The 24,501-nt window shown below is 34.5% G+C and overlaps 1 protein-coding gene across 1 annotated transcript; it reads left to right on the forward strand.

Annotated features, from left to right (window-relative positions):
- Positions 1-6,375: 6,375 nt before the first annotated feature.
- On the forward strand, positions 6,376-8,231 carry LOC139862836 (uncharacterized). The gene is made up of 2 exons (XM_071851467.1): positions 6,376-7,341; positions 7,999-8,231. Exon 1 carries the CDS (start codon positions 6,495-6,497, stop codon positions 7,317-7,319), a length of 825 nt encoding a protein of 274 aa, XP_071707568.1. The 5' UTR covers positions 6,376-6,494; the 3' UTR covers positions 7,320-7,341; positions 7,999-8,231.
- Positions 8,232-24,501: the final 16,270 nt, after the last annotated feature.

Below are 24,501 nucleotides of genomic sequence, written 5' to 3' on the forward strand. Positions count from 1 at the left end.
AGCAAGTGTATGGTTAGCGCGGTGGTTAAAACAAAGGTTAAGGGTCGATCCCCTCCCTTCACCTTCTTCTTTTTATTTCTTTTTACCTTTTTACCACTCCTTTTTCTTAAATTTTTTTTTTAATACTCAATATTTTTGGAGAACTGAGGTGTTAGATTACCCGCAATGGTGACTATGACAACGAGTTAGATTTTTCACTTTTTAAAATTAGACGCGAATTTTTGGTTGTGAAGTAGCGATGTCAAACTTTGAAGGTAAATAGTGGTGAGTATTAAATTTGAATGTTAAAATTGTATGAAAATGTTTTGAGTGATGTGGTAAAATATGATTGGTAATTGAGTGTAAAAAATAAAATATAAAAGTAGAAATGAGGTGTTAACAAATTATTGGTTATCACATTTTTTGTTTTGGCGCAACAAATGCGATTGAGGTATGGCGCAACAAATGTGATTAACGCATGGCGTATGTCATGAGTAAAGCCTCACTAGGGGCGTTTGAGGGTTTCAACTTTTTGCCATATGTATGTCAAAATTTTTTAGTTGTGTGTAGTCTTAGAACATATATAAAAAAATAGAGATTTTGATTGTCTCACGTATAATATGATTATTAGAACCAAATTCAGAAGGAACACGTACCTTAATAATATCAAAGATAAATGAAACGAGATCGAATACCTAAGTCCCATCTAACACTGATTATGTTCTCAAGAAACTATGTAACTAGATCTTAACAGCTCCTAAGAGGTCTTTTTGGAACAGTCAATAGGCATACTAGGTCATTCATGTCTCAATTCCTAAGTTCCGTGTCCTAAAAGCACATTAGATGCCTATCAGGAACTCCGGCCATACCGAGTTCATAGAATCTTCAAATACAGTATAACCAGGGGTCTTAATCCTATGAAGTAGCTAAGTTCATATAGGTGGACAAGTCCTGATCACAACCTAGGTCGGTCAATTCTTTAGATGCTAGCAACAAATCTATCAGACTCACAAGTTCTACATAACAACAATAACCGTACTAATTTAACATAACTACGCTAACCCAAACTTCTATCATGGCAACATACAGATTAATTAAGCTAACATGGTAATATCGGAACTCATTATTAAACATAAATGGTAACAATACATGTTTAATATAAAAGACAAGCGTTTCGGATGAAAACTTGAAAAGGCTGAAGAAATATGCCCGAGATCGCAGGGACTCGCCGGGATATCCTCCGGAAAATAAAAGCTAAGCTAGCTACTACTAAAAACTAACTAAAAATCTTGAAAATATAAAGTGAAATACAAATTGAGTGTGTGTAAAAATGAATGGAAGAAGCCCTTTAAATAGACTTGATTTTTTTCTGCAAACGGCTGGCAGGCCGTTTGACAAGTCGTTTGCAGGGGCCGTTTGCACTGGTGGCCCGTTTTTTATGCCCGTTTGCCTGGCTCGTTTGACAAGCCGTTTTCCCTTATGGCAGGCCGTTTGGCAAGCCATTTGGCCTGCCCTGGTCAGCTTGTCGTAACTTGATTTTCTTGGTCGTAACTTTTCTTTCACCGTTTTCGCTCTAGATTCTTTGTTTTAGCTCCGTTTTACTTGATTCTTTTTGCATCGCCTTCGTAATTACTTAATCTACAAAATCAACTGACAAAGCGATAATTTTGCCAACAAAGTTTGGAACTTTATTGATTTAGGGCTTAATATCGGGGGTAAAACCGTGACTTTTTGGCCGATATCAAATACCCCACACTTAGCTTTGCTTGTCCTCAAGCAAAAAGCGGGAATATAAGGTTCTTTCTAATAGATTCTTACTCGCCCACCCTTGGATCCTTTTATTATGCCTTCATCAGAAGTTGCCACATCTTTCGAAAGTATTAGAGAAAGTTTCGAACTTCGATGATTTTAGTCGCTAGATTTCAATCGCGTTCACAGTAAAAAAGGCGTACTTTCCAACTCTCAGATGTAGAGTATACATGACTAGGCTTCTCACTAGCGGATCACTCATATCACTCAAGTGTTTAGGGTGCCCTAATCTAGTTGTATTGTCGCTCAGAAGCCAGTCGTGTAACAGTTCTAATCATAGACTTGGTAAAGCATCGATATCTCCACCGCTTAAGTAAGGACGACACTGATCTTCTTCCTAGGCATTCTTTCAAGAGGAAGACGGGTTGCAGGGTTGGTTGAGAAATTTTTAGAAAGGTGAAAGGTGTCCAGATCTTTTGATTTTTAAGGAGAACTGATAGATTTTGATTCTTCAGAGTATCCATTTTGGATAGAGAACGACTTGAATTCCATAAAAAGTTTCTTCGGAAGATGCGGATTTTGCTAAGACTTTTGTTTAGAATTTTTTTTGGCTCTTCCGGCAATCCTTCTTTGGGCAACTTCTCGGGTTTTTCTTGGCTTTTATTCTAGAGACTTTGCTCTTTCATCATCATTTTTTTTCTGGCATACCCTTTCTTCATAACTTTTGTCCTTTGTTCCTTGTGCCCAGAGAGGAAGTGATAATTCACCGAAAATAGGTCTTTGACCTATCAAAAACAATCGGGGGTTCGGAATCTTTCAACAAGTGCCTTTGAAGCGAATTTGATCGATCTATCTCTTTATTGATCTCTGGATCTTTTTGAAAGGCGGAAAAAAGGAATGAAGGTGAATGGGTAGTTTATTTCACTACTACATTTATCGTCATTTAGAGCCCCTTATTTAGACGTGTTAATAAATTAACACGTCTATTTGTACAAATTAACACGTCTAATTAGAAAAAATGCGGAACACCTCTAATTAACATATTAGTTAGACGTGTCAACACGTCTAATTGATATATTTAGACGTGTTGATGATACAAATTACGGAACACCTCTAATTACATATTATTTAGACGTGTTGACACGACATATTTAGACGTGTTGTTGATAAAAAAAGGCTGAACACCCCTAATTAACATATTATTTAGACGTGTTAACACGTCTAATTGACCAAATTTGAGGAACACGTCTACATATATTATCATATAGACGTTTTGACACCTTTAATTAATAGTAACACGTTTAAATATGTTATTATTTAGACATGTTATTACATTTTTTAGGGCGGCTAACTTTTTAACCTTTCATCGAGTACTAATTTTATATCAGATTAATTATTAATTATTATCCTTATATCTCAAAAAGAAAAACACAGGTTACAATTTTCTCTTTTAATCTCTACATCGATTACATTTTAGGGTTATTGAATTGTTGAATGTTTTTAGGTCGTAAAGTTTTCCTCATCCACCTTTTTTAACTACTTAATCTCATTTTCTTCATGTTTTTTTCCGCTGCCTTTGTCTGTTTCGGAGTATCCGGAAGTGGTATTGCTATTCTTTGTTAATTACATACAGTTTTAACTATTTTGACCTTCCTTATGTGTTATTATTCTCATTTTCTTCACGTCTAAATAGCCTTTTTGAAGTTGGACATTTGTTGGAATTTTATCGTGAGTAGAGGACAAAAAGTGTCTTCCTTGAGAATGTAAGATTTATTATGCTTATTTAATTCAATGTTAGTTTGTTTTCAAATTATAACACGTTGGTATAGAATACTTTTTAGGATACTTGAAGATGTTCGTTAGATCGTTCGTAAGGTAAATTTTCTCCATTTTTATATATGTACATACATAGTATATTATGTGTATTGTTTGTTAGGAGATAACAAGAAGTGTAAAAAATAGCAGGTGCTTTTCTATAGTGTGCATGAGTTTATTTTGATTTTCAAAATAGATAGATAGATATACATACTCTATGATTGTATTAACACACTAATAATGCCTAGCAAGTGTAATAACTAAAATGTTACAGATAAAGAAGAAAAGAGACATCGAAGGAAAGAGAATTGTTGACAATGGAACCAGCATGTATGTTTTTTTTCTTAGTTGGTTCTACAATTCCATATTCCTATGGATATTATGTCTCTAATGTTAAATCTATAACAAATACTCATTTACTTGACGTTTGTCTTATACCTTGTCTAAAATGGATTGTTTAAAATGCTAATGAATTTTCTTGTTTGGTTTTTTTGATCCTTTTTTTTGCAGAAAATTATCGATCACTTTGTTTGTTGTTGTTCGTTGTTTGAATGATTCCAATGAGAGAATTACTATCATGGATATGTAAGTTTATTCAAGTTCTTGACAATAATATACATAGATATGGGTCAAATTATTTATTGTAGTTGGGATTTGGGTCCATTTTTGTATGTTGACGAAATTATGGGTCATTATTGTCACTTTTGTGATGATATGGGTCAACTTTGCTTCTGCATAATGTTGTTGGCACAGGGAGGCAAGAGGCAGGAAGGCGGAAGGAGGAGGACGCAAGACGGATGGCAGAGGGATGGCATGTCGGATGGGTGCTCAATAAACCAGCTATTAGTTTATAGTTTCCTCCATTGTAAATTACATTTATGACTTCTTTTGTAAATACTTTAAAGATATTTATATATATGATATTTATACATAGTTTGATTTTGTAGTAAATTTAATCTGTTATATATGGTGCATTTTGGTATTTGGTGGATATTATTTGAAATATTTGAGATTTTGGTGGGTATTATTTGAGAATTTGACCAGGGTTAACATTTACAGGGAACACGTCTAATTGATACCTATTAATACCGGGAAGACGTCTAATTTAATCAATTAGAAGTGTTATTTTAATCAATTAGAAGTGTTGTTAATCAATTAGACGTGTTAATTTAATCAATTAGACGTGTTCCGGGAATACGTCTAATTGACAAAAAAAGAGGAACACGTCTAATTGAGTTTTTTAGATCGGTTCCTTGAACCTCTCTAATTGACATCGACCAATTGAAGCTGTCACATGTAGACGTGTTGTTCAACACGTCTAAAAAGGATTTTTAACACGTCTTAATGTGCCGAAATGTAGTAGTGTTTTGGGAGTGAATTTGGGGGTGAGTATTTTCTGATTCATCAACTCTTTGTGTGAGTTGGTCGGTTTTAAATGCGTGGAGTGGAAACGAAAACGGATGACTTTTGTCTTCTCTATTCAGAATGATTTCGGAAGGAGAATCGCACCTGCACCACGTATGGCGCTCACTAACCATTGGCCTCGAAACGTATGTCAAAACCAAGTTCTAACTTAAAGCGTACACAGGCACGCTCATCAAATAAATTGACAAAGTAATGTAGATTTGATGGGTCATACAGATACTTTGAATCCAAGAGTCCTCACTTTTTGGGAGTAGGGGTCGTGCTTGGTCATGCGTAGCCTTTTACATATTTTTTTGAAAGAAATCTTTTGACACAAATCATGAGTTTCAGCTTAATCGTTCTGTTCTAGTGAATTTTTCGAAATTACCTAAATATTCTTTGCTAATCACTTTTTAGACAAAAGAATTTTTCAAAATTTAGCATTTTACAATTACTTGTCCTTAAACCTTTACCCAATACCTCACACTTAGAAGAACATTGTCCCTAATGTTCTCTGAAATAGAATATATTTTAATACTTTATAAATTAAGGACAATATCTTCTAGAATCTCTAAGTTGGTTGGGGGAATGACCCCACACTTAGAGATTTTAATGCGTAATAATTGAAAGAGGTTTGAGGAAAGATTACTTCCCTATAGTCAGGTTACTTTCCTAGTGCTGGGCTTTCCTACGGGCTTTCCTACAAAGCGATAATTTTGCCAACAAAGTTTGGAACTTTATTGATTTAGGGCTTAATATCGGGGGGTAAAAACGTGACTTTTTGGCCGATTTCAAATATACTTTTTGAATGTGATTGTTTTGAGTATTCGTTAAAACATTGGTGTCAGATATTTTGTCGAACTTGATCAGTTATGCTATTTTATCTACATTTTGGTTATATAAGATCCATATTTTGTTTAAATAACATTTGTCAATTATAAATATCATTCAACAATTTTTTGGTTTAATACTTCGTGATTTTACGGGACTTTGCACTAGTTATTTATATTTTATTATTTTTTTTTTAAAAAAAAGAATAATCTACAGCTAGAATATTAAAACACTAGGGTCAATTATTTTGTTAAAATTTTTTTTAAACAAAGATGATATTCTAAACTTTGAATAGAGAAATAACTCCAGTCGAATCACGCACCTAATGCCGCGCGTAAACAAAACTAAAAAGATTTGAAAAATGAAGATAGGAGACACGCGTCCAATTTCTGACAAATAAGCACTCAGCACTTTGGTTTTATACATACGTGTCCTTTTATCATGGAGAAAGTGGTTTTTGGTACGTGTCACCCCATATATCGACAACCAATCACCTTCTTCGCACGCTTCTATTAGAGTGGGCCCCATCAAAAATCTCTAACAACCAATAACACCTTTCTTATGCTATTTCATGCCCTAGACACGTGTAAATCACACGCACCGGCGACCGGTTTTTCATCTTAATTCCTATCTTTTGTCATTATGAACAAGATTTTACTCCGTTCCGGTTTGTTTGTTCTAGAGAGAGAAAAAACCTATAGATACATGTTAGATACATGGAAGATGGTACAAAAAATATTCTCGACCAGATCATGCAGAAATTCCGTCCCATCGCTCCCAAACCTATAACGGGCGGGAGCGTTTTATCGGACGGAATGACTAAAAAGAAGCGCGTTAAAAGAAAGTACGTTAGAGTGAAGAAGAGAAAAAATAATAATAATAATGTATCGTTGAACGATAAAAATAATAACTGGTTGGATTTGGAGAGCATGATTGATGTTTGTAACGGAAACGAGCTGCTTACTACAGATCCGTTACAAAAAGTATCAAACTGGATAAGTTTTGGTTTACCGAAGAAAAGTTTATTCGGTAAACTGAATAATTCTGGTTTGCTGGACAGATCATCGTCAGATCTGCATGGCGTAGATCCGACGATGACGATGACTGTCCAGACAAAAAAGATGGTGGAATCATGGATCACGGTCGAATCGGTGACCGGGACGTGTGATGATAGGAAGCTATTAGGTTATTCTGATGATGAAGTTTTGAAAAATCTAGAGAGGGACACGTGTCCTGGTTTTACATCCAACGGTTATGATGAGGTTGTGTGGGTGAATCAATCGTATCGAAAGATGTTAGATCTGAAATCGGAGAGTGATGATCAAGCTGAAGTTGCGGTTTGGTTGTTGATGAAGGTTGAAAAATCGAAAATGGATAGATATTTGCCAGCTTTATCATGTAGAGTTCGAATCGAGTACCGGTTATTAGAAAAGAAGACACAGATGGTGGTGCCTTGTGATGTTTGTATGATGGATCATGGTGGCTTTGCATGGCGCCTTGATGTCGAATCGGCTTTGAGCTTGGGTCCGATGATCAGTTAAATGAATCGAATTTACGAAACAGGTAAATTGATTGATCGAGTGAATCAAGAGTTTGATATGATCGTAAGTATATTATCTATATATTTATATATATTATTAATTATATATCGTAGATGCATATATAAAATGAGAAGATGAATATTTTCTCAATATATGCATATGATAATGATTGGAATATTGATTATTATCAGCTACGTACGTATGAACAAAATCTGTGAAGCTATAGCTTGGATCAAGCTTTAATGAATTATTATAATATAATATTTGTAATCTCGCAACTTGAGATTTTATAACTTGATGCAATTATTTATTTCTTTATAACTTGATGATGATATGCTTATCTTGCTATATAGCTAGCTAGTGTAATATATGATATATGATATGATTTTAGATTGATATATTAGATACAAGTTACTGACTTTAAGATATGTTTGATGTTTAAGTTTTTAACATCAAGTAGTTTTTATTTTAGTGTGTCATGGTAAATACTATACTAATATATGATTATGAAAAACTCGTAGGTTTAATTAGGATGAAAACAATCTTAACTAGAGTTAAAAAAACGACTATATATATATATATATATATATATATATATATATATATATATATATATATATATATATATATATATATGTCGTGATTTAAACTGCTAGAAACGTGCGTGCATGTTGATCAGGTAACTAGCTATCCAGGAACATCGTACCTGATAATTTGGAGCGATCGCTAAAAGTGATTGTCGTCTGTTCTCATTTTTATAGTAGTGCGATGAGGCGAGTACGTTTCAAGAACCTTGGCTAGGTACGAGGATGATGATTTTTCTGTCTGTACGTTTTAGTGTAGACTGATCAGAAGGAAAAGGCATAAACTTTTCCTTATATATGTGACGTATATTTTTACCATAAAACTATGTGTGTGTATATATATATATATATATATATATATATATATATATATATATATATATATATATATATATATATATATATACTGTGAGCTATAAATAAATATTGGTAGGCTTAGAACTTTGAAACTTCAATGCTTGCTAAAAAAAAAATGAACATATAATGTGAATTATAGTGGCAATATAATTTTGGATATTAAGAGGATAATATAGTACACAAAAACATGACAAATGTGGTGTCATATGCTAAAAGTTGACACGCCATTGATGTCTTTAGGCATAGCAATCCAAGGATCGATCATTGGTTGTAGACTTTTAAGCAATATCTTTGGTTGTTTCAATGCACCTTTAGAGTCACCATGCCATTTGATTTTAAAACTTTTTAGTACTAAAAAAAAAAAAAAAAATATATATATATATATATATATATATATATATATATATATATATATATATATATATATATATATATAATAATTATGATTTGAGATGTTATACATTACCAAAAAAAAAAAAAAAAAAAAGAAACAATATTACAATATATATTAATGTATAATATACTCCGTACATGGTTGATGATGTCTTATTAATTTTGGTGTACATCATCACCATTTATTTATATAGTTATTCATATATTTATATTCTTTTACAATTACAATAATATTTCATCGTTTTCCAACATATGACTGATTCATCAAAAGAAACGTTTGGCTAGATTAATTTGTTTATTGATAGTATAGTTAAGGAGTATATTGCGTATGTTAACATTTACTTATTTTGGTATATAAACCATACATATATACGCAAGAACATAGACCGCAATTTCACACAACTGCACAAGATACTTTACAAGAAGACTTCTCTAATGCGCTTGAGTCCGTTTTTATAACAACGGATATATATTTGGTACAATACACTAGAATCGAAGTAAATTACATTGATCATCAACATAATTTACACCAAAAATTATCTTTAGTCATTTATTTTACGTGTATATTAACATATATCATATCGTACATATAGTGTCTAACTTAGCCCCATACTTTACCTAATTAATCAAATAATCAAACAACAACCCACTATTGTATTCGATAAGATCACACATGTGGTGACACTTATAAACATGGATTGAAATAGACCCTGACTTTATTGTTAATATACAAATCTAAGATATCAAAAATCCAATCTTGCCGTGCCAATTAGAATCTCCTATAAATTTTTGAATTCTTAATTAGTTTCCACAACAGTTAAATAATGTTTTCTAATTGGTCAAGCTAGTATTGTTGCCTCCAGAAAAAGGTGAGATACTATTACTATATACTACTACTATTATGAAATGGTCCATAAACAATAATACTAAATAATAATATATAATTAATATTAATTTATACTAAATAATATTATTGTATTAATATTATTAGTAGTAGTATACATAATTTTTATGTATATTAATATTAATATTAATATTAAGGTGTGTATATATATATATATATATAATTAAAAAGTTATATGGGTGGTATATATCAAAATTATTTACCTTAGCCTTTCAAAAATATTGTCATGCTATTTTTATTTACTTTTGAGTTTAGTACAAATCTACGTATTGTAATTATAAAATACTAAAAAATGTTCAAGATGGATATAGAGTGAAACTACTTTTCACAACAACGTGCGATCTTTTACTGTTCGTTATTATTATTATTATTATTATTATTATTATTATTATTATTATTATTATTATTATTATTATTATTATTATTATTATTATTATTATTATTATTTCGTTATTATTATTATTATTATTATTATTATTATTATTATTATTATTATTATTATTATTATTAATTACACATAAAAAATAAAATGAAAGTATTAAAAAATTGCATTACGTGATTTTGTTCTGTCAATTGTATATATGATAATGATAATTTCTATTTACATGGTAGTAATCTTGAAGACGCTACAATCTTATTGATAAACTCTATTGCGACCATTACATATAGTTTATCACTTGTTTATGTAACTTTAGCGAAAACGGAAGAAAAAGAATATAGGTCTTTTTAATAAAGACTAAACCGGCTGTTATATAGTGTATAAAATTAATATATGATACGCTGATGCAAGCTTGTCGTTCAACAAAAAAAAATAGTGTATAAAATTAATAACAATAACAATCCATTATAAACTATACACAATTTTTCTTAAATAGAAAATCCGAAATAAGTGTAGTAGGAGTATAAAGGAGGCAACATATGTTGTAGTGGGGACAAAATGCTCACAAACTAACACATATATTCAGATAACTAAATCGGATAATGTAGTGGTTATAAAATTAAATGACGGTTTGTTCCACATAGCGCATTGTATTAAGAATATTGAACTAATAATTATTCTAAGTAAGAGGTTTTGAAATTGAAATTTAATTGAAACTAATTAACGTATAAATTAAAAAGGTAATAAAAGTATTAACTTAGAATCAATTCTCTCGGATAGATTGCTTAATTAAACAAGTTATTATTAATTGTATAATTGTGATATTGTATTTATCCGTCGATTCCTACATTTCAATAACTAGCAACCTAAGAATAACTATCGTTAACCTAGATACTAATTAACTTACGATTACATAAGTAAATAATCTAACATTGGTTGTTTGGTGTCCCTTACAACCTCACAATTATTGCAACAAGTACCAAGTTTAACCGCTAAACGTCTAATTATAGTATCGATATCCCTTGTATAATTCAACACATTCCTAAATTATTCATCAATAATCTGGTAAAAATCATTAATCAATATAACTGTCGATAAATAATCGATAACTATCATGATAAAACAAATCAACAAGCTTTAATAACGATCGTTCATTAGCTAGACATAAACTGGATAATTTAATCAATTGTAATAAATCATAAGATTGTAATTCTTCACCTAAATTCAATCATCTAAATGAAAAATATTTAAGTTCTCATATTCATGCAAGAAATAAATAAAAATAAACACGTAGAAAAAAAATCATAACCATTGTATAAATCAAAGAGAAAACAATAAATGTTACCGATTGATTAAACGAGGTTACAATAAAGATCCAAGTGTAAAACGTCAAGAAAAATAATGAGAAACCTTCAAAATTCGAGCCAGAGGTTGCTCCGGATTTTAATTTTACGTAACTAAAGTGATTCCATAAGTTGGGGACTAACCATTATATTTATAGGGAAATTTTCAAACCTAAAAACTGCATTGTAACGACCCAAAAACTCTTATGTGAAAACACGTTTTATTTTTTGAACAACAACAATTCAGCACTTGACCAGTTGCTTGGTGCGCAATTGGTTGCGCGGCGCGCGTTACTTCATAAACCTACTTCGGAAAATGTAACCAGGCCTGACCCTTATGTGATCGAGTATCTGCGCGGCGCGCTAAAGCCTGCACGGCGCGCTCTATAGCTGGAAACGGGATCAGCCAAATTTCAAACAATGTAAGACTCATTTTCACCCAATCCGAGTTTCATTAACCCCAAACCAAATCCAACATTTTCCAAACATTAATTAGTCGCGTTTTAATCGAAAAAAGTATGTTACGACCCTCGGGACTCCAACAACCCATAAATGCAAGGACGTGACAATTTTGACCCAAATCGTTTGAATACAACAAAAGACCGAGCATGGCGATTGATATTTCACTACCCAATCCTAAGTCTAATCCAAAAGCAAAGTTTTCCAAAGCAACACGTGGTAGTTCACTAATCCCCGTACTTACCCTTGCCGCCTCCACCTTGCGAATATATAAAAATATAAACAACGAGAGGGTAAGCTATAAAAACTTAGTGAGGATAAACATACTATATACATACATATGCATAAAATGAAATACGTATCACCAACACAAGTAATAAACACATATCGTATCTACGTATAACTAAGCAAGCTATACATTGCGTACCACCATGTCAAATCAGCAAGGTTAGCTACAACACAACACAACACAACATTACATTCACACACACACACACACACACACACACACACACACACACACACACATATATACACACGCGTCTACCCAAAATCCCAAGGTTAACCCCTTAACCTCAACCACATGAAGGTTGGCCGAAACCACACGCGCCCAGTGAATCCGAAACCACGCGCGATTCACCACCTTCACCTCAACGACGATAGGGTTGGCCAAAATCACAAGCGCCCCAGTAAATCCGAAACCACACGAGATTCACTACCCTAAGTCATTAATGGGAATGTCCAAAACCACAGACGACATTGTGAATCTGAAACCACACGCGATTCACTACCAATTCTCCTCAATAACAACAATGGGGTTGACCTACTTGTCAATGTGAATTCGAACTCACGAGATTCACTACCCCAAGGGTGGTAACCCAAAACGCACAAACGTGCCACGTGGACCCTAAACTCACGGGGTCCATCATCCCACACACACGTAAAGTGAACCCGAACGCACAAGGATTACTCTACCCCTCCGTACCCATCCTATGCATACATACGCATATATTTACACTCACCTTGTCGCGTTGATGAATGCAAAGCCAAATCCGCAATCCACCAATGGCAAGTACATATTCCATTTATCACATAACAAATATCACAATAGGGTGGATTACAAACCAACCCAAATTGACACTTAGTGCAATTTTGACCCAATTGCACTTCCAAGCACAACCCGTGCCCAAACTAATAAATGATCACTAACACTAGTGAAAATGGTCTTATGATGCCAATTAAATCAAAACACAAGAGTTAAACACATGTCTTCCCCAAATTAACTCACAAACCCTAATTTTGACCCATTTCAAAATTAAGCTTCCAAACACACCCATTTGGGTTCTAACACCAACACCAACATAATCATTAATTCTAGTTATTATACCTAAATTACAAGCCCTAACACGGTCAATTAGTCTTCCAACCCAACACCCACCAATAAGGGTCAACAACACCAATTACTAGCTTCAAACACCCATTTGTGAGCTAGATGAGTTTTCTCAAGAACATTAAGCTCAAACCCTAATCTTGAAAATCAAATCAACAAATAAAATTCGGAGTTAGAACTTACCGCCACTACTAAAATGTAGCTAGGAACGAGATGAACAACTTTAACACTTGGACTTTGTCGAAAATTCAACTTCTTCTTCTTCTTCAAACCAAGCTTATCTCTCTAAGCTCTTCTCTCTCTCTCTCTCTCTCTCTCTCTCTCTCTCTCTAAGTGGAAGTGTATGAAAAAGGTGAAATGAGGATAAGGATGAGCAATGGATCAGTTTTGTGGCTTAAAACCCGACCTCAAAGTGAATTGACCAAAATGCCCCTTTAAAACTCCAAAATAACGAATCCAATCTTCCAGCACCTTTTGCGCGGTGCGCAGGCCTACGTGCGGCGCACTTTTCTACTGAAACGAAGTCAGGGTCTTACATGAATTAACTTCACGCCTGTGACCACACATCTTGTGACCACAACCACAAATCTCGCGACCGCGAAATACTGAAAATGTACCCTCGTGACTGGAACTTTTACTTCGTGACTGCGATGGCTTGTTTCTCGAAGAGTCTGTTATGCCTAAATCTCGCTAGTGCGACTACCTTTCTCCCCTATCCTTTGAAAACTGTAGCTCAACTTGATTTTTCTCAACTTAAAATCGTCACTCTAATTGTCTTTTTAAGCTTAATTCTTGTCAAAGTCCTTTAACACTTCCTCTAATATAAATTTTCATTTTAATCTCAAACAAACTCAAAGTCTTTAAAAGGTATCCAAATTAATAATAATGAGAATCGATAACGTAAATAAAATTATATAAATAAAACGTTATCAAGTAATTAAAGGGTAACATCACCATTAAAGCAACCTACTAAAGGGTTATTGCTTATTGGTCTAGCACTTTTAATGTAACTCTTCTAATGTTGAGTTCAAGTCTTGAGATGAGATAATTGCATATACTTATAAATAATTTGAAATAACTAGTGTTTGAATTGTGTTGAAATAAAAGTTCTAAAGCAGTCTATCACGTTTGGTTTGGAGATACTAATTAATCAATCATAAAATTAAAATCTATAATTATAATTTATATATATAAGGGCGCAATTCTCGTAGGGAAAAAAAGAAAGTGGAAAGAGCGTAATGAATGATAATTATCATTTAACGGATGCGTGATGATGAATGATATTACGTTATTTTCCCTTCTTCCTCTTTTGTTTACTTTCTCGGGATCACTCCTAATATATATATATATATATATATATATATATATATATATATATATATATATATATATATATATATATATATATATATATATATACAACAACCCCAATTCTATTTACCAAAAAACGAAGCACACACACACACACACACACACACACACACACACACACACACACACACACACATATATATATATATATATATATATATATATATATATATATATATATATATATATATATATATATATATATATATATATATATATATATATATATATATATATATATATATATATATATATATATATATATATATATATATATATATATATATATAGGTTAGGTCCCATTAAAACGTTCATAATACATAACACTTCTAAATCTGTTTTAACCAAAAACATAATATCGTAAAGATGCGTTTAACAATTTATAATGACACTTGGTACACAAATTACACATTACAAAAGCATTTGTAAAATGACCCAATCACACGAAATACGGGTTAATACACAATAACCCAATCCGATACCAAGAGCAAAATCTCGGGGACTACCAAATCCCCAATCCGCGTTCAAATAACCAAAAGCTACCTCATCGAGCCCAAGCGCTCCTACGCATCTAGTCTAACATCTAGCTAGCTTTACAATCACAATACCTGTAAAAAGGTAAACAACGAGAGAGGTAAGCGTAACGCTTAGTGAATGCAATAATTATACACATACATATATAATTTACCTACTTGCAAACACTTACACAATTACCGCATACACGCTAGCAATTTAATTAGCATACCATATAACGCTAAATCTCCAATACTCAAGCTAGCACAAAATAGCATAAATCCCAAACAATATAATATGCTAAATAAAAAAACAACACACGAAACATCGATGTTCAAAACATCCATTAGTATTCAATACTGGCCCCGGGAATGGTGTCGTCAACATCGAACTTAAGTCCCATCCGCCCTACTTAATGTGGTATCATCAACATCGAACTTAAAACCCACATATGAGGTATCGTCAACATCGAACTTTAAACCCTCATCACGCATCACTACAGTAGTGGTATGTCATCGTCAACATCGAACTTTAAATCCATACATGAGGTATCGTCACCATCGAACTTTAAACCCTCATCGCACATCACTTCAAAAGTGGCATGGCATCGTCAACATCGAACTTTAAATCCATACATGAGGTATCGTCACCATCGAACTTTAAACCCTCATCAAACAATAACACACACAAGGATATGGTATCGTCACCATCGAACTTTAAACCCATATCCCACAAGTAACTAAATCATATACATACGCATATAATTATTCCACTCACCTTGGAATGCCCGAACAAGTCGTGTATTATGGTCTCCATCCTCATATTCGAGCAAATAGTTACCTATATCACACATAGGCCCAATATACACATAAATATACATTCTCTAAATGAGAACCCGACACAAACATCCCTTAGTCGAGGGATCACACCTTGCTCGCCATAACCCCGCCCATTTAACACCTAATGAATGCAAACCAATTACCACTTCGGGTGGTAATTCAAACCCACAGAACAAAGTACAATTTAACCCAAATCATACTTTACTCCAATTAGACCAAACCTAGGTCTTAACACTAAATTACTACTTAGGTAGTAATTATTTCAAACGTCATTTACACCAAAACCCCAATACGTGCAATATTGACCCATATTGCGGTTGGCCACATTTGACTTATTGTTAAAATACCATTTTAACCCAAAATCACTTCCTACGATTACTCTCATTCAAAAACGTCATTTAACACTTAACAAAAGTGTTTAACATCCATTTGATCAAAACTAGTGTCATCATCAAATTTGACCCATTTTGACAAAAGTCACAAAACGCCCAAAATCACTAACGGCTAGTGATTATATTTCTAAAATACCAATTAACACCTAAATCAAGAATTTACATACTTATTCACCAAAACTTGACTCAAACCTCATTTTGACACCAAACCAAGTCAACACCCATTTTGACTAGTAAACTTGTTCTTAAGAACATCAAAACCACCAATACACTTATAAACTAGTGACAAACACCCAAATCCATGACAAATACTTCCAAATTCACCATCAAATCCTAAACCCACAATAATTGGGTTTACTTGCACAATACATACAATAAAACCCCCAATTTCATGAGAAATGGGGTTTATAACCGTAATTAGCTCAAACCCCAAACATGAACAAGAATCATAAACAATAAAATTCGGAGTTAGAACTTCCCAACACTACCACAACGAAGGCCGTGAACAAGGAGAACAACTTTAACTCTTGAGACCCGACCCGAATCACTCTTCTTCTTCCTCAAAACCCCAAATCTCTCTCTAAAACCTCTTGTTTCTCACTCTAGGGTTTGGTGTGTGTGATGAGAAGAAAAAGGAAGAAAATGAGGATAAGATAAGGTTTGGATCAGTTTTGTGGTGATAAAACCATCCATACGCGAAATACCCATTTTACCCCTCATTTGACCCCATTTTAAAAAAAATACTGAAAAATCACTTTCTGCAGTTATAGGCCGCGGCGCGGCTTAAAGCTGAAAAACCACATCGACCATTTAAATGCACCAGACCTTCAATTCAAGCTTTAGCCCGCGGCGCGGCTCAGTGCTTTAACTGATTCTGATTCTAAAATGCAGGGACTGAAATTGTCTGACTCTGATTCTGATGCAAATTCTGAAAATGCATAAGTGTTAGGTTCACTTTTAGTGGCACTTTCTGATGCACACATTTACTGACACTTTCAGGAACATTTTTTGATGTACAGAATTCAGGATCTTACAACTCTCCCCCACTTAAACTGGATCACGTCCTCGTGATCTCCATCAATTAACCAATCAGACCCACACTCTATGGTCCTTCGACACACATCCAAACTCGATGTCCATAACAATTTTCCATTAACCCGAATATCTCACCACACGCTAATAATCACTAGCCTGCATTACCGCAACCAGCGGTATCTCATACGCTCGACGTCCAAATGTCCACCTAGGAAATACGGACAACACCATATATTCCTTCAAATTCTCTCGGCTACAACTCGCAACAAGCTACATCCACAACTATATCACCCAACGCGATCTACTAAGTTCACTACGCCGTGAACCAAGTCTTGCATTTGTCCAAATTGAGAAGGATTTATGCCGCGTTAAACTCCGTACTTCAACGGTCCATAAACGTACCACTCAACCGGCCAATCAAGTATGTTCTCTATTTCAAGAACCAACTTCCCTCGTCTCCGCAACCGGATTATTCCTTAAACGAAGAAATTTTGGTATCACCAAAATAATCACTCTAGGGAACACAAACTTTCCCATCGATCGATCCGAACATGACCACCAGTCTCTGGATTAATCCAAAACGACATTAATACACCAGGAACTAGGCAAAACATCAGGGTTCCTCCCATAAACCCCACAACACATCCATACACTACGGCTTCCTAGTACCAGCATATAGACTATTCATGTACTAGAATCCTTACACGATCCCATAACCACACACTCTACCGAGTGTAACCCAAACTACAATTATTAGACTTGTCACATTCCATTACGAAATTCAAGTCCTCGACACACACACACACACACATTAATTGATCATCCCAGTTACGATGGATAACTACAACCAATGAAAATCTCAACAGTGCACCCACTACTTAGGGTGACTATGCACGCGCCGAACTCGTGAGTTAGCTTACTCACCTTAGCTAACTGAATCCACCGTAACACTTCCCGACTCACAAAGAACCCGATGTGACAACAAGCACATCACTCGAGACCACTATATCCTAGGAACCAATAAAAGATTCCTAACTCGTCCCGATTCTACACCAACCATGCCACGTTTCCTCCGCTCGGTACTCGTCATGTCATACTTGGTGTCAAAATACACGGTTGTAATAATGGTGATCAGTCACTATTACAATTGCGTACCTTACCATTTTCACATGGTCACGCAAAGTACTTTACCCGGACTGATGCAACATTCACACAAAATAGCACACGATAACTCCTAGTAACCGAATGACCAAAGTCCTTACCGTGAACTTGATCACTCAAACCGCCAAACATGCGAATCTCTCTAATATATTCGTCTCTAGGATACCGCCCAATAGATACTTGTATATCCACATATATACAATATAATAATAAATATACATAAGTGCACCGCAACAACAAGTCAACCTACAACCTAGGTGACTATCACTAAAACAACGTCCAAGTTCGCCAACATACATTAGGCACTAGCAATATAAGGCATTAATTTACACACAAAATAAGGCCCCACATAATCCCACATTGGACAAGCACAAGTCCTAGTTAGTCACCTACTCTAAGGCACTAACAAATCTCAATCTGTCCCGTATTCCTACAAGTCCCGCAAATAACGCACAATCGTCAATAAGTCTAAGACTAGGCACCTATTCCAAGGTCACCTAATTCTCTTAGACTATGCTCTGATACCACTTGTAACAACCCCAATTCCATTTAACAAAAACGAAACATATATATATATATATATATATATATATATATATATATATATATATATATATATATATATATATATATATATAGGTTAGGTCCCATTAAAACGTTCATAATACATAACACTTCCAAATCTGTTTTAACCAAAAACATAATATCGTAAAGATGCGTTTAACAATTTATAATGACCCTTGGTACATAAATTACACATTACAAAAGCATTTGTAAAATGACCCAATCACACAAAATACGGGTTAATATACAATAACCCAACCCGATACCAAGAGCAAAATCTCGAGGACTACCAAATTCCCAATCCGCGTCCAAATAACCAAAAGCTACCCCATCGAGCCCAAGCGCTCCTACGCATCTAGTCTAACAACTAGCTAGCTTCACAATCACAATACCTGTAAAAAGGTAAACAAGAGAGGGGTAAGCGTAACGCTTAGTGAATGCAATAATTATACACATACATATATAATTTACCTACTTGCAATCACTTACACAATTACCATATATATGCTAGCAATTTAATTAGCATACCATCACAAAGTATAACGCTAAATCTTCAAACTCAAGCTAGCACAACAATAGCATATCTCCCAAACAATATAATATGCTAAATAAAAAAACAACACACGAAACATCGATGTACAAAACATCCATTAGTATTCAATACTGGCCCCGCGAATGGTATCGTCAACATCGAACTTAAATCCCATCCGCCCTACTTATTGTAGTATCGTCAACATCGAACTTAAAACCCACATATGAGGTATCGTCAACATCGAACTTTAAATCCATACATGAGGTATCGTCACCATCGAACTTTAAACCCTCATCGTACATCACTTCAAAAGTGGCATGGCATTGTCAACATCGAACTTTAAATCCATACATGAGGTATCGTCACCATCAAACTTTAAACCCTCATCAAACAATAACACACACAAGGATATGGTATCGTCACCATCGAACTTTAAACCCATATCCCACAAGTAACTAAATCATATACATACACATATAATTATTCCACTCACCTTGGAATGCCCGCATAAGTCGTGTATTATGGTCTCCGTCCTCATATCCGAGCAAATAGTTACCTATATCACACATAGGCCCAATATACACATAAATATACATTCTCTAAAAGATAACCTAACACAAACATCCCTTAGTCGAGGGATCACACCTTGCTCACCATAACCCCGCCCATTTAACACCTAATGGATACAAACCAATTACCACTTCTAGTGGTAATTCAAACTCACACAACAAAGTACAATTTAACCCAAATCATACTTTACTCCAATTAGACCAAACCTAGGTCTTAACACTAAATTACTACTTAGATAGTAATCATTTCAAATGCCATTTACACCAAAAACCCAACACGTGCAATATTGACTCATATTGCGGTTGACCACGTTTGACTTATTGTTAAAATACCATTTTAACCCAAAATCACTTCCCACGATTACTTTCATTCAAAAACGTCATTTAACACTTAACGAAAGTGTTTAACATCTATTTGACCAAAACTAGTGTCATCATCAAATTTGACCCATTTTTTACAAAAGTCACAAAACGCCCAAAATCACTAACGACTAGTGATTATATTTTCAAAACACCAATTAACACCTAAATCAAGTATTTACATACTTGATTCACCAAAACTTGACTCAAACTTAATTTTGACACCAAACCAAGTCAACACCCATTTTGACTAGTAAACTTGTTCTTAAGAACATTAAAACCACCAATACACTTATAAACTAGTGACAAACACCCAAATCCATGACAAATACTTCCAAATTCGCCATCAAACCCTAAACCCACAATAATCGGGTTTACTTACGCAATACATACAACAAAACCCCCAATTTCATGAGAAATGGGGTTTATAACCCTAATTAGCTCAAACCCCAGACATGAACAAGAATCATAAACAATAAAATTCAGAGCTAGAACTTACCAACACTACCACAATGTAGCCGTGAACAAGGAGAATAACTTTAACTCTTGAGACCCGACCCTGATCATTCTTTTTCTTCCCTAAATCTCTCTCTAAAACCTCTTGTTTCTCACTCTGGGGTTTGGTGTGTGTGATGAGAAGAAAAAGGAAGAAAATGAGGATAATATAAGGTTTGAATCAGTTTTGTGGTGATAAAACCGTCCATTCACGAAATATCCATTTTACCCCTCATTTGACCCCATTTTAAAAAATGCTGAAAAATTACTTTCTGCAGTTATAGGCCGCGGCACGGCTCCAGGGCCCGCGGCGCACCTTAAAGCTGAAAAACCACATCAACCATTTAAATGCACCAGACCTTCAATTCAAGCTTTAGCCCGCGGCGCGACTCAGTGCTGTAACTGATTCTGATTCTAAAATGCAGGGACTGAAATTGTCTGACTCTGATTCTGATGCAAATTCTGAAAATGCATAAGTGTTAGGTTCACTTTTAGTGGTACATTCTGATACACACATTTACTGACACTTTCAGGAACATTTTCTGATGTACATAATTCAGGATCTTACAATATATATATATATATATATATATATATATATATATATATATATATATATATATATATATATATATATTGAATGGATCAAATGAAAATTTTTTAATAGATAGAACCCTAGGAACTTGACGGTTGAACCAAAAAAGATGAACGGTCGAACAATTATTAGTGTAGTCGAACAATTTGTAAAACGCATCTGAAAGCATGTTTCGTTCGACATTATGTTCTACAATCTGTATTCGAATAACAATTTGAGCCCCGGTCGAACAATTATTTGTATATATGTTTGAACATTTTTCGTTCTACATTCGTGTTCTACTAAAATTCTGTTCTACATCACTATTCTACATTTTTCAGTATGTTCTAACAGTTTTAGTGTGATTATAGAGTTCAACGTTTAGATTTTAGGGTTAAACGTTTAGATTTAAGGTTTGAGATTTAGGTTTAGGGTTTAAAATTAGCATTTAATACGAATGGTTTAGAGTTTTGGTTTAGGGTTTTGGATTTAGGGATTGATATCGGCCAAAAAGTCACGTTTTTACCCCGTTATTAAGCCCTAAATCCATAAAGTTCCAAACTTTATCACAAAATTTATCGCTTTGTCAGTTGATTTTGTAGATTAAGTAATTACAAAGGCGATGCAAAAAGAATCAAATAAAACGGAGCTAAAACGAAGAATTTAGAGCGAAAACGGTGAAAGTCAAGTTACGATCCAGGAAACAAGTTGACCAAGGCACCAAACGGCCTGCCACTATGGCAAACTGCTTGCCACACGGGCCAAGCAAATGGGCAAAAATCATGCTTAGAAGAAAGAGGAGGACCAATCACCTTAGGAACCGAAGGAACTCCTAAGATCAGTTCACATATGATCAAGCTGGTCAGTATGATCTGTAAATTTCAAGGATTACCGACTGACGATCCAAACTTTCACTTAAACAAATTTATCAGTCTGGTTGAGTCTTTTAAGAAGGAAGAAAACGAGAAAAACATTTTAAAACTTCATCTTTTTCAATATTCTCTTTCTACACACGCTTTAACGTGGTTTGATGAGCTTAACCCGAATTCAATACATTCATGGGAGGAACTAGCCACCAAGTTTTTAAACAAATTTTATCAACCCTCCCTACAAACCTATTTAAGAAATGACATCACAAACTTTTCTCAAAAAGAAAACGAGTCTTTGTGTCTAGCATAGAATAGAGTAAAGATGATGCTTAAAAGATGTCTGAATCATTCATTAAGTCGGGCAGACATAATCTGCACGCTTTACAATGGTTTGACCAAGGATAATAAGTCCCTACTAGACATGGCCTCGCAAGGCAATTTTTATGTCACGAACAGCAGACGAATCTTGGAATCTTTAGGACACAATAGCTGCACAACAGGAAGATTGGGGCAATGAAGCTGCTGAGAATGATGACGTCTTCACTTAAACGGTAGAAATACTGGAAATCAGGTTACAAGATCTCACCCTCACTCTTCAATGTTTACCAATTTTTAAAGGTCTCGATGCTACTAGAACCAATCTAAGGTATCCTTACCCTAGATGGGCATATAAACAACGTATAGCTCAAATTTTAATATAATTTTCCCATTGCACCAACCTACTCTCCGCTCTAAGGAAACTTTAATTGAATTTATGAAAAAGCAGGTCATGATAAACCTTCAAGTCGTAGAATGCCAAAATAAGTTTGATACTCTGTTAAAGACTTTTGAAGAATTAATAATCAATTTGCAGCTTATGCTTAAACGATTAACCACTAAAGTTGAATTATAGTGTAGTGAGTTTGATGCCCTAGTAGTCACTAGAGGTGGGAAGAAAACAACTGTTAACATACCCATACAAGATTTTTCGATACAAAACCTGTGCCAATTGACCCAGTTGTCAATCCACCGGAACCTATCTCTTCTAAAGCCCCGGAAATTATTCCGCGAGCCCGCATACCTTTCCCAGGTAGGCTTAGGAAGGAAAAACAGGAAGCGCAATTCGCTAAGTATTGGGATATTATTAAGAATCTGCATTTGAATGTACGACTAGTAGATGCTTTAGTAGAAATGCCAAACTGCGCTAAATTTTTCAAAGAACTTCTTTCAAATAAAGAGAGATTAAGAGAGATAGTTAGCTTACCCTTAAGTGAAGAATGCTCATTAGTGTTACAACATGGTATTCCCCCTAAGTTAGAAGATACAGGAAGATTTACGGTACCTTGCTACCTGCAAGATGTCCAAATTTGCAATGCGTTAGCAGACTTAGGAGCCAGTGTAAACCTAATGCCCTATTCATTATTCAAAAAGCTGGGATTATAAGACTTAAGACCTACCAGAATGACTATCCAACTCGCGGACAGATCAGTTAAGATTCCTCGAGGAATAGCTGAAGATGTCCTAGTCATAGTGGATAAGTTCGCATTCCCCGTCGATTTCATCATTATGGATATTGAGGAAGACACGAAGGTCCCACTCATACTTAGCAGACCATTCTTGAATACAGCCAAGGCCATAACTAATGTACACTAGAAATCATTAAAATTAAGAGTTGAAAATGAAGAAGTCACATTCAATGTCGACCGACTCATGAGCCATCCTCGCGAAGAAAATCTCAATCTCGCTGATTCTTTTCAAGAACTCGTCAATGAATATCCGGAGGATACCATGGCTATATGTAGTCAAGATCAAACTTCTAAGGATCTGTTCTTTACACCTCCTGAAGAAAATATCGACATCCATTCAGCCATAAATCCTGGTCAAAATCAATCTCTCCTCTCCGAAAGTAACTTTCTCAGCAAGACTATTCAAATAGCACCGGTAGGTCAAGGCATTCCCCTACCTCTGTTAAGGAGAAGACCGAATGAAGAAACAGATTTCATTCTGGTATTTCAGGAACCGCAGTTAAAAGAGGACTGTGTCAAAATTCCTGAACCAACCTTCAAAACTAAAGAAGACGTTTCTGAAGAGGAAGCATTAAGAAGGACAATTTCTAGAAC

The sequence above is a fragment of the Rutidosis leptorrhynchoides genome, chromosome 8 (genome assembly GCF_046630445.1).
Source record: "Rutidosis leptorrhynchoides isolate AG116_Rl617_1_P2 chromosome 8, CSIRO_AGI_Rlap_v1, whole genome shotgun sequence".
Classification (NCBI taxonomy): Eukaryota; Viridiplantae; Streptophyta; class Magnoliopsida; order Asterales; family Asteraceae; genus Rutidosis; species Rutidosis leptorrhynchoides.

Bases quoted from the DNA above. Each gene is read 5' to 3' on its own strand.
- LOC139862836 (XM_071851467.1), top strand. From the start codon at position 6,495: ATGGAAGATGGTACAAAAAATATTCTCGACCAGATCATGCAGAAATTC.